This window comes from Rhopalosiphum maidis, chromosome 1 (assembly GCF_003676215.2).
Source record: "Rhopalosiphum maidis isolate BTI-1 chromosome 1, ASM367621v3, whole genome shotgun sequence".
Lineage (NCBI taxonomy): Eukaryota > Metazoa > Arthropoda > Insecta > Hemiptera > Aphididae > Rhopalosiphum > Rhopalosiphum maidis.
Genome location: NC_040877.1, coordinates 61,797,444 through 61,810,636, shown reverse-complemented (window position 1 = coordinate 61,810,636; position 13,193 = coordinate 61,797,444). Strand labels below are relative to the sequence as shown.

At 28.3% G+C, this 13,193-nt stretch overlaps 1 protein-coding gene across 3 annotated transcripts in view; it reads left to right on the top strand.

Moving 5' to 3' along the window:
- The window catches only part of LOC113548343 (LON peptidase N-terminal domain and RING finger protein 3), a 51,380-nt gene extending 38,187 nt beyond the window's left edge, over positions 1 to 13,193 (top strand). For 2 of the 3 annotated variants that reach the window (XM_026949178.1, XM_026949177.1), the window contains exons 6-10: positions 683 to 888; positions 1,562 to 1,836; positions 2,604 to 2,788; positions 2,909 to 3,105; positions 11,719 to 11,832. In XM_026949178.1, coding sequence (XP_026804979.1) covers positions 683 to 888; positions 1,562 to 1,836; positions 2,604 to 2,788; positions 2,909 to 3,105; positions 11,719 to 11,832 — 977 coding nt within the window. Of the gene's footprint in view, positions 1 to 682; positions 889 to 1,561; positions 1,837 to 2,603; positions 2,789 to 2,908; positions 3,106 to 11,718 lie in introns of all 3 variants that reach the window. The other variant, XM_026949176.1, reaches the window with a different exon arrangement.

Here is a 13,193-nt window from a genome sequence, read left to right as displayed (position 1 = left end):
ATAAATAATATTTATAAATTTTTTTATCTATTATGGATTTCTCTAAGAAAGTTTTAATGTTTGCTAATGGTGCTAAAGTTTAATGTAAAATTAAATCATATTTTAATGCTTATAATTAAAAATAGAAATGCACGTTATATGGGGTACAAAAAATCAGATACATTTAAATAGTAAAACATTTAAATTGATATATTTTACCCCCATGCGAAGTAAAAGTTGTTTCCACTCATTAAAACATCACTATAATAATATAGGTAGGTACTTACGCGAACAGTATATTTTGAAATAAAATAAATTATATAAATATTTGCTTTTATGGTGTATATAATTTGTTATATTAAAACATTATGCAACTAACTTTACGGGCGAATTATAGTATTATTATTATACGCCACTATAATAGTATATTGATATAGGTAACTATATAGGTATTGTAGGTATATAGGTTTGTTCAATAGGTACCTTGAATATCATTAAGTAATATTAATATTTCATAAGTGTTATGGAATATTATTTTCACGAGATAATAATACGAACTATGTGAAACCATTAAGATATTTCGGTCACGCAATTTCGTGTACACATATAAATATATATTCTAATGTATATAACAATTAGTTGTGCTCAATGAATATTGACGAGACTCAAAACAAAGAACGTCGTTTCGGATTTGATTTTTCAGATTACACTTCAAGCGTCTTAATCAATAACACATTAAACGTGGATATATCGTTGTTGGACGAAACGGATTTCAATTGTGTTCTGTGTTGCGGAATGTTGAGGAACCCAGTGACGACACCGTGTGGACACACGTACTGCTTAGACTGTTTAGAACACAATTTCGATTACAGTTTCCACTGTCCGTTGTGTCTGACGTCACTGCCGCCCGTGAGTAAAAATATCATTATAATCTCGGCGCAATAGATTATTGTAATAGTTTAGTAATATTAATAATAATAATAATGATGAAAATAGTAATAGCAGTACTATTGAATACCACGTAGATATAAAGTCGTCAGTGTTTATTTTCAATTATTACAATGATATTGTAATCGGTATACCACCGTCGACCATCAACTTATATCCTTATATTGACTACTGCTGTGCTAAAAAATACACGTTGTGTAAATGAATATAATAGAATGAATGTTCTATACCTGTAAAATGCACCAAAAGCAGTTTTTATAAACATTTTACAGGAGGGACAAGATAAAATCGTTATTTCTAGGTATATACTTGTATTTTATTGGATTTTTTTAATCGCATCAAAAAAATTCAATTTTAAAGAGTTATAATATTAATAATAGTCTTTTAATTGAACGCTAATGTTATTATAATATTAAACATATTATCCATGAGTTACTGAAATGTATAATATATATATATATTATATATTTACTTAAATTATATTTAAAAACCAAATTTCGCGTATTTATTATATCCTATAAATATTGTAATTATTATTAATTGTATACTCGTATATTATATACTTAGATACATAGAATGATAAAAACACGTATATTCACGTATACTAAGTAAAATATTGTCTGGTCATTTGCAGAGCTTGGCACTAAGTAAAAAGAATACCTCAGAATTTGTCAACGAGCTTATCTGCCACAAGTACACCAAAAACTGTCTCATGCAGACGATAAACTGGAAACCGGAAGCGGAACATGACAGCACGTACTTACCGGTGTTTGTTTGCACGAACGCTTTCCCGTCCGTATCATGTCCGTTGCACGTGTTCGAACCGCGGTACAGACTGATGATCAGGAGATGTATAGAATCGGGTACGCGGAGATTCGCCATGATCAGCAACTGCTGTCCTCCCATGAAGTTCGTACACTTACGCACGTATACATAATAATAACAATAATAATAATAATAATAATAAATTATTTATTAGAGCTTCAGATTTAATGCATTTGCATATTTGTTCAGGGGGATAAATAGAAAAATATCTGATTCGTATGTGATATCTGGATTAGAAATTTAAACATTTTAAGTGCATATTTTTGAATAAAACGAATATATTAAGTAACGATTTAGTTCTTCTGTATTTCTTTCTGTGTCTGTGGATTTTCACGTTTATGAGCAAAGAATTTGCTTCAATATTTAACATTAACGGTGACTTCTGGTAACAAATTTTAACTATTTGGTTTTTTGATGAGACAGTGAATACCCATTACTTTTCTTTATAATTGGAAAAAACAGCTGGTATCTATATTTTATGCAACACCAGTCTTAAAAAAAAAATCTATCTTAATTTGTTTGGTTGTGATAGAAAAAGAAATTATCGTAGACGTTTATTTAAATTTTAATCACTTATTTACATTAGTCTTTTTCCATATAGACAATATTTTAAATTTATTTGTACTGATTTTTTCAACTTGTGTTATTGCATATTTTGAAGTTTTTAGTAAAATAATTTTCTAGTCTTTATTATTATTTATTATATTATCAGAATGATTATGTATTATTAAAATGGCTTATGGATACGTGCACAAAAAATAAGCGTAAAAAATCGTAAAATGTTCATTCTATCACATGACGCTATATTTTTGTTTACGTTCAAATTTAAAAATTTTTATCTTGGATTTTAGGTTTGCCGAATTCGGAACGGTGTTGGAAATCAAAGATAGGATCATGATGGGCAATGGTTGCTCTTTTCTTTCAACAGTCGGAATGCGACGATTTAAAGTGTTAGTCCGAAAAGAACACGATGGCTATGACATGGCTACTGTGCAATACATACAGGACGAAAAAGTTCCTTCAAAAAAAATATCAGGTCAGTACATTTCATACGATATTATATTATATATATTTGCGTAGTTGAGCTTGTTTTATTAAGAAAACTTATCGGTAGCGCAAAATTAATGAGCTCCTTATTTTGGTTATATATATATAGAATTATATAAACTTCACGACGACGTTCGACAACGGGGATTAACGTGGTTTGATAGTTTTCGGTCTGAAATAAAATCTGAAATCTTGAGAACTGTTGGATTTCCACCAAGCACTGAACCAAATTGGGAAGAACTGTCTGACGGTCCAGCTTGGACGTGGTGGCTGTTGTCATTATTACCACTGGGACAAAACGCTCATGTAAGTTTAAATTGCCTTTATTTGAAATTTAATTATATTATCCTGCACTCATGCATGTGCATACTGTGTTAATATTGTTATACTATAATTAAAAGACTACTAGATGGTGGCTTGTAGACATTTTTTAAGGTGAATTAAATAAATTCTTATTAGTTTTAGTTTAATTTATTAATTTTTTGATTAATTATACCCACGTGTATTGAACATTGAAGGTTTCCTAAATTATATTAAATCCCAACTCGCGGCTGATTATTTTTATCTCAATTGGGTTAATATTTTTGTTTGATAGAATAACGAGTAACGAGTAATATATTATAGTATTTAACATGGAAATGGAATGGCATAATGTCTTACTTAACTTTGTCGGCCACGTATTATGCAGCATCCGTTTTGTATATTATTATTACCTATTGAGTATTGGCTTACATAATTCATAAACAATTATTATTTATTATCATTATTATTATTATTATTATTTTTACTATAAAACATGAATAATTAATTAATAAGAATACATACAATATTATTGTATATATTGTTTTAAGTATAAAATTGTTTCGTGAGTATCTTTTGTCTTAAACAAATGAATAACCTAAAAGATACAAGATACAACAAATATTTAGTGATATGATTATACTACATTATGTTGGCTTAAAAAATAGATAATTTACAATTTATATAGTTATTAACATTTTAAAGCTAAATTTCTTCATTTGTTTACACAGACTTAATTTTATTTTGAAGTAGGTAGATATTACTATTACAATAATAATATAATTAGATTAAATATTAATTATTGTTTGTAGAAGTTTTATTCGTTTCTGTTTTGAGTGCAGATTTATAGAACAAACAACGTAAAATGAATTTATCATTTTACAAAAATTAAACCTTATGAATTTAATTAAACTATTATTGGTAATTAGTATCTAAAATTTAAATTTGTAAAATATACATAACGGAAAATCTATTATTGTACTATAATAATATGATGAGATATATATTTATGTTTTTAAATACCATGCTTTTCATAAATTATATTATGTTTATTATCATAATGGTAAATAATTTCATTTATACCAATTTACGCTCTTAGTTATTTAAGAATAATTCCTACATAAATAAATAAAAACATATAATAATGCACTTAATTTTAATCTATGTCTATTATATTTGAGTTAAATATCATTACTTTGACATCATAAATTATTATAAATGCTATATTGTTTTTAGAAAAATCCTATTAAATGCTCATCACATTTCATAAACTTTAAATGCATTACATTGCATTGTTGTTATATTTTTTATCAAATTAATATAATAACTTATATTGTTTATGGGTTTTTATTATATAATATAGTCATATAAATAATAAACATTAATGCCATTAAATATTATTATTGCCGTATTATACGATTCCTCATCTCAGGGCAATAAAAACGTATTCTGTCGTTGTTATGTATACATTTTGTAGGTATAGGTTTCTTATGTCTTTGCACTGTAGTTTATTTATTTTTCGGAAAATAGAGTCAACGTTATATATTTTTATTGAGCTGTGAACAAAATTATAAATAATTATTTACATTTTATTAAAAAAAAAAGCATTAATTAATGTCGAAGGATGTGTAAATAATATGTGTAGATAAATAACTAATATGTTTCGTCGCATGTTATCGATCGTTAATAAAATACAAAGTAAAACTAAAAATCGTATTATAGGCTAATAGGTAGGTTGTACTGTTCGTACGTCGCAACGGCGGAAACCTTATTTTCAGCATATGATAAAATTTCGACAACAACCGTGAAATGCAAAAAAAAAACCGAAATACATAACCTAACCTACTACAAAACGAACACACACACACACGCACCGCACAATAATAATCATTAATCATTATATTAGATTATACACGCACTGATTTGACATTTGTCCGACGGTTCTTATGTAACTCGTTCCGTAATAGTAAACATACGCGAATTGCACCTGTTTTTTTTTTTATCGTTCGTAGTTCATACGTTGTAGCTATATACTACCTAATATATATATAATAGGTATGTAATAAGTGTTGTTATTATTATTCGTTTCGCGTATGATGCCCGTATGTGAAAAGCTTCTTTAGACAAACGCACGTCGCCGCGCCACGTATATTGCCAATACGGTCAGTAAATTATACATTATGTATAATGAAATATATATAAATAATAATTTTCAAGTCAAATTACATAGTCACATAGGACGTACACATATTATATTATTATCGAAAGAACGCCACGTTTGTATATGTCGTCTCCGCCTTACAAACGTATATGTTTTTAAATTTTGCTATTGTATGTACAACAGCAAATTTTTGTTCAACCGAACCAATTTTCTGATGTTGATATTAATAGATATTAGATTCAACTGACCTAGCTACTATTAAACTTAAATCTACAAACGTTATAATCTCTGTTCATATTACCTTTTTTTTAAGGTATTCTAATTTGTAAACAAATTATGAACATTTATATATTCTAATAGTTTATTGCTCTTAAAGTATAATAACTATTTTCATGTTATTTAATAAATGTAATAACAGGAATGTGGTAGTGTGGTACACTCAATACCCAAATACTACTTCTATACTTCGTCTGCAGCTCAAGATACTTTTAACTAATCAATTTTAAGACCTATTAGTGTAGTTTTTTAGAAGAATATATTATTATTATTATTATTAGCTACATAATAATATTATAAGGATGTACTACGTTAGGTTATAGTGCTACACACTGGAAACGCGATTTATTTTTTTAAACGATTTTTTTTTATTATTAATGAAAATAAAATTCTGCGAGTCTTGTGCAACAACTATTATATATACAGAGGTTATTTTCGATCGCTTGTAATGCAAAAAAAATGTTTCAAATACATACGGGTATTATGCGTATATACATGTTCAGGTGTATAACGAGTCACTAATAATTTGATATTATATTATTATTACATCGACCGCCAAATATTATTTAACGAGCTAGTTTCATTATCGGTGATAATTATAACATATATATTTTAGGGTCGACTGACCCATGCCCGCTGAGACACCTTTGTGTGTAAATGTGTTAAAAAAATGTAAAAAACAACATTCTCGAGGGCATTCTTTATCATATTTATGCACTTACATTACGCATTCTATTTTTGTGTATAATTGGACAGTCAGTTATTAAATTGATCATCTTAACCCAACAATGCCTGGCGTTGCTTCTCTGCAACAACTGATAAAAACTGTTATAATTAGATATTTATTTATGTTCGATAGTATGTATTAACTGTAATCACACCTAAGTATGATGATCTATTATATGATTTACTTTCAAACCGATAGATAGCAGAATATGGTTGAGAAAATTTAACTATTAATCGATGGATCCAATACCTATGAATGACGAATGTGACAATACTCTGGGTTTTTTCAAAAACTTATGACCGTAAAATAAGCCTATAGGCTATAGAGAACAACAAAAGTAAAATTATGTTGATCTATATATATATTTATATTACATTAATGTAAACTTTAGATAATTCCTAAGAATATACAGATAAATCCAATATTTTATTTAGAAATCAATAATGCACGGTTGTTGATCATACGCATCAGTATGCTTTTAGCATTACATGAGTATATTTTTTCCGCCGTAGTTCAGTGTCGTATTTTTGCGTGTCTTATTATTTAACTGGTATACCTGTGTTATAAATTGTTACTTTTTTCATTACGAGTAATAGCATTTTGTTTGATTGAGAAATAGTAAGTATAGGTACAATTGTTGATAAACCTAACCTATGCTTTGCCCTAAAATAAAAAATAAAAATTGGATACTACTTGGAAACGTGAAAAATTATTTTCCAAAAAATATAGACTTTATTGGTAACTCCAAACTTTCAGATAAAATTTAAATATTACCTAGCAAATATTCGGCTGTTTTTCCAAGATGATTTAATTTAACATATTGTGTATGAAACAATAAAATAAAGCACACAAATAGACCTAAATAAAAATTTTAAAATTAAGTGTAAAAATATTTAGGAGTTTGACTTTTAATGAACTTAGTGAATAATTCTATTATTCGAAAATACTGGTCTCCAAATTTAGGGAATCAAATAATTCAAAATACGATGAACGTCATTTAGTTTGAACAAATTCGACAATTTAAAAACTTCAATAATAATAACGATATGTTACCCAAAAACCACGTTGGTTAAGTTTATTTCGATCACTAGATACTACACGTCTGTACCATTGATAGTGTACACGAAAACCCGTCAAATATGTTTTATGGGAACCATTCGAAGAAATCTTCTAAACTATGTTTTATAACCTAATAATAAGATTTTTTTTTTTAAAAAACCCTGAGGTTTTAGCAAATTTAAAGGAGTCGTTATAAAATACCGAATATACATGGAATGCACAGGAACCTATGCAACGAATATATTATATGGCAAGAGTTCAAACAAATTAAAATTAAAATTGGATTATGTGTTGGAAAATTAAAAATTAAATCGCGAGTGTTTCAATAATGTTTGGAAAACCCACCCATTCGGTATTGACTACTGACGATGATTTCCGGAATAATATCGATCATTAAAAGAGAACTTAATGATGTAAGAATTTAATTGTAATATACCTAAATCGGCGGCTACACCTGCCGCAATATATCTACGCACGAAATAACACATTTACACTACTCAACAACTGCGTTCTGGTTAGGTTAGGTTAAGTGGTGTGTGAAAGATGTTCCGCGGCGTTGTTGGCTCCAAAAAGAAAAAAAAAGGTTCAGTGACAGGTTTTAACGTTGTATAACACTCATAGTCAGCTGCATTTATGTAAAAAAATATTTTATCTAAAGAATATTTTTTCATATAGTTCTATTTCGTGTTTATGATATTCTACTACAAGGAGCAGTGATATTCAAGTATAAAGTTAAAACACTCCCCCCTCCCTAAGAAAAATTCTGGACGATTGGATAGGTTAGATAAGATGCAATAACAAATACTTATGTTCATTAGTTTTTTAAATAATAATATGCTGATAATTTAGTTTTGACCGACAATTTTTTATTAATCCTGTGATCTTCTATTATACATTAAGGCATTAGGCGTTCAATCGTCGGATTCTTAATTAATTATCGATGTTTTAATTTTCAAACGAGTTATGAACATTTTTAAGCCACTACATCTCATATAAACTCATAATTCGTTTAACAATCAAAACACGGTAAAAAAATTTGACCATCAAACACAGATATGGTTCATGCTTTTGAGTTTTTTTTATTAGTTCAACTCGTTTTGATATAAAATCGAACAACACGAGATTGTTTTGCTGTGGGCAATACGTTTGCGGTTTCTCTAGTGCGGAGCGCGGTTTAGCAACACGAATGGGTGCGACGTCCTGGAAAACTACCGTTGATCTGTGTCCGGGGCTTGTGGGGCGGTGGGTGACGTGTCGATCAAGCGCGCGCGGAATCGTGTCCGCGGGGGAGGTAGCGATTGCGGCGGCGGCGCCCCTGGTACCGCGGACTGCCGAGACGCGGCAACAGCGCGGCCGACCGGCGGCGCGACCACCGGGCTATTCTGCGATCCCGTTACCGCCGCCTTCCGACCGACCGGTGTTGCACTCGCCCAGGGTGGCGTCTGTTTACTGCAGCGGCCGCCGCCCGGCTGCCGACCGTACGCATGGGACCCTGGTAGCCGAAGACGCATATGTGATGCAAGAGTTTGCTTGACGGGCACGTCCAAAGCAACCGCACCAGGTGGGCGGCGTTTGTGGTGCGCCCGCGGGGTGACCGGTGCCGGTGTTTCCGAATAATTTCCCGGCATTTCCGATACACGTTCCCTATTGTTGACACTCGGAACTCTGATGTTCAAAAGCTTTTTGCGAGAAAACGAAATCCAATTTTTCGCGCTATCTGTTCGTCTCGTATTACAAATTATTTATTATTTTTGTCATATACGTACGCCGCAGGTGTTGTATCCGTCCGACCTAACGCATAACATGCCAAAATATATACGATCTAATGTCGTGTTGTTAGCTTAAATATTATAGTGATATATTATGAAATTTGAGTTTAATAACTGTAGATCTTTGTTGAAACAAATAAATAATTATCATTATTATTATTATTATAACGAATATTAAAGGTTAGGTACACTGACCGTCTTATCTTGTTGTTTTTTTACGATATTTTATTTTTTAAGCAAATTATGAGCATTTTTAAATATTTATTGCACATACTCTTTTTTACTTAATAATTAAAATATGGTAAAAATCTAACGAGAGGACTTAGACATGATTCTTACCATTAGGTTTGGTTTCTGTATAATAACTAATAAGTAAATTCGCTCTAATATTATAGAACGAGAACTGCTCAACGCATATTATTTTGGTACGTTGTGCGTGTGACGAGGACAACAGCGATTATAACGCCCTCTTAATTTAAATTAAATTATTACAAGAATTCAGGGCACGGATTTGAAAGAAAAATTTGTATTAAATTCAACAAACAAAACATTTTTATTCGTTCAACGGCATCAAAGGTTTTAACGGTACTTTTCTTTCACTTTCATTCAATGTTATAAATAAAGACGGGAATTGCATGCAGCTAACACCTAAACGCGCAATTAAAATGCTGAAATGCGCAAAATCGTGCAAAATCAAATTTTTACTGAGAATTTTATAACAACATTTTTTTAATATTATTATTGATTAGTTGGTATTAACTATTAAATATTAGATATATAAAAATATGAAATTTAAACTGATTTACAATATTTGATTTAAATGTATTATAATGTACATATTTAAGTTTTTTTCTGTAAAAGTATGTCTTCTGTCATTTAATATGTACTTTAATTTTGAAAACACACGTTTTACATCGATACTTGGTATCGGGCACTGTTTATAGCAGCTTATAATAACAGAATCTACTTTTTAAATATCAGTCATTTCCATTTATTGAATCGTTATATAATTTTAAAATATTGTATCCGGGATTTTTATCAAATATACCTACTTATTTGAATTTTTCGTAGAGTATTTGTCCCTTTACATTCTCGATTTTTTTAAGTCGATCTCAACTGTTTCAACTGCAATATTACATATATATATGTTATTTAAAGAAAAATTTCGTTTTTAAAGTTTTGTAATTGAAATTGAGAACTGGGATAAATGTGATCGAATAAATAATAAATCAGATATAATAGATACCTACTCAAAATGGACTTTATTTTTTTGACAGATTGGGCATTATCTTCTATATTAGATATCAATTTTTTAAATTTATTGCAATTTTCAGAATAAAGCAAAACAGCTTCTAGCAACAGCTTCTTACTATGTTTCTTATCTTATTATTATAGGTTAGGTATAACCTAAGGCAAATATCGGCATAAAAGTACTAATTAGTACATTTATACAAAAAAAAACTTAAAACTTACAATTTTGTGCAAAATAAAATTTTTTTTAAATTAATACATCTCTACATCTCTTAATTTGGATTTGTAGTTTGTCTCTATAGGATTTAGATTATGTCGTAAAAATATGCAATTGCACAGGAATCCGGTTTTTAGTTATATGAATGTTACCTACATGATTTTGTTATTAGATATATTAATCCGTTATTCGTTAATTTGTCATAGATATGTATCGTTACAAATTTACAATACATACATATATATTTTTACGTTTATACAAAGTATCTATCATTGATTATAATATATGTACCATAATGTCAGACCAATTGCCACAGCCGCCGTGGGTCTTTAATTAATGATAACAAAAAAAAAGATTATAACTTGTAAATCTAGAATCGATTTTATTAACCTATTAACACAAATAAACTTACTTGATAGGTAAATAATATTTATAATTTATATTTGTGATATACAATATACAAAAATACACTATTTTTAGTTAGATATGTTTTATATGGTGATATGTACTTGATATTATAATGTAATTACTTTCTATATTGTTAAAAAAAAAAAAGTACTAAAATTTTAAAATAAAAATTTAGTATATTGTTAAAGAATTATATAGTTATTACTAGTATTAGGTATTTAAAAAAAATATATTATTTCCGAAGTTTAATCATACCTACTATTCTCTAAAACATGTTTGTCATTTAATAAATGTAAAGTAAAATTTATCGTTATTGCCGATAACAATCAACACATAAACAAACTTACAATATTAATATATTACTCACAGCACATTACTACGCATAACGGCGTATAAAATAATATTATTATCAAGATAAGGGTTTTGATGATATCGTTTTTTTTATATTTTTTATTTGGAAATGAGAAACGATTAATGGTGGTTAACAATTCATCGTTGTCATGAAATATTAGAAAAACGACTATTTTTCTAATCTCGTGGTGGATAACAAATTAATATACCTACTTTAATGGTTTATCAATATTTTACTACCTAATACGTACCTACTTATTAGATTTCCACACAATTATCATAAAATATATTATTCACCGATATGATAATAATATTAATTTATGTATAATATTGTGCAACCTTTTCCCGTACTACATATTATATAAATGCCATATAATAATAATATATTTTGTTTTCGCAGGTGGATCTCTTAGCTAACACTAGTATTGAAGTCCGATTAAAAGTGATCAACAAAATTCTCAGCCGTATCGAACGAAGCTCATTATCCTTAAGAATAACGTCGTCACCATTGTAATATAATAACGAATTATATATTATAATTATTATGTTGATGATAGTACTAATAATATTATTTTTAACGGTTAACCGACTAGAAGTCTCGATGACAATAACCACTTATTTATGTTTGCACATAATATTGCAGCGTGGTTGTAATCCGATTTTATAATTTATGTACCTACCTACAATACCATTACAACAATTGGACGAATTAAACATCTGACATCCGACGTCTTGGATAATATTATTTCATTTTAATTATTATACTTAATATCGTACAATATTCTGTGATCTCCAAATCTGGTCAATTCAGTTGTTGATAAATAATATAATGTACTTATCATCTAGGTGAATTAAATGATTTTTATTTAACATTCTATGTACCAAGCTTCCCGAGATGAAATGAAATAAAATAATTACTACAAAAATTACCGGATTTATCTCAATTTATTATTTAAGATAACACACATTTCCACTATATTGTGAACAATTATTGGATTTTTAGGATAATAATTATATTTCCAATTTCGAATCATGCTTAAAATACTTATGATTTTGAATTATTATCGTAATTTTTGATTTTTGACTATTACAACGAATTCTCAATGTATTGATATTATGTTGATAAATTTTAAATTACTCCAAAGCCACTAACGTGGTTCAATTTGTGATATTGAAATGTGTAATTGTTTATTTTTATTTATCAATAATACTATTATTATTTAATATGCTACTGCCTCTTTAAGAACGCAGGTGATAGGGGATTTTCTTAAGGTCTTTTTTTACTTATTTTATTTCTGAGCTTAAATATTGTTGTTAATTTACAAAAATAAATATCTTTGTAATATTTCTTGTTACCAATGCTCATATTTTTCTTAGCATGTGTTTTCTATATTGCTATATAAATTAACAAACTTAATTTGTACCCGTATGATTACTCATTTTCTGCTGTTAGAGAGGTATTCTGCGTTTCCATTTAAATGGATTACTAGTCGTTCATTTTCTTATCGATAGTTAAAAAATAGAAGACATATTGTAATTTTTCCTTTTATTTATTTTTGTATTTAACTGTTAACAAATATAAATAGAGAAATTATAAACTATGTAAATGTATATATTATGTAATTATTTATCATATTATACATGTGTTTTTAATTTATTTTTGTGAATGCTTTGTCGTTTTGTGAAAACTTTTATTTATAGAATGTAATATATTATTAGCAATTACACAATTTTACCTATGTATGTAATTGCTGCTCATATACCGGATTTTTTACCCAAACCAAAATTATGGGAATTTATTGTTTTGATTAGATAATATTATTATTTCTTTTTGAATTAGTATTAAAATTACTTATGAATATATATATTTTATGT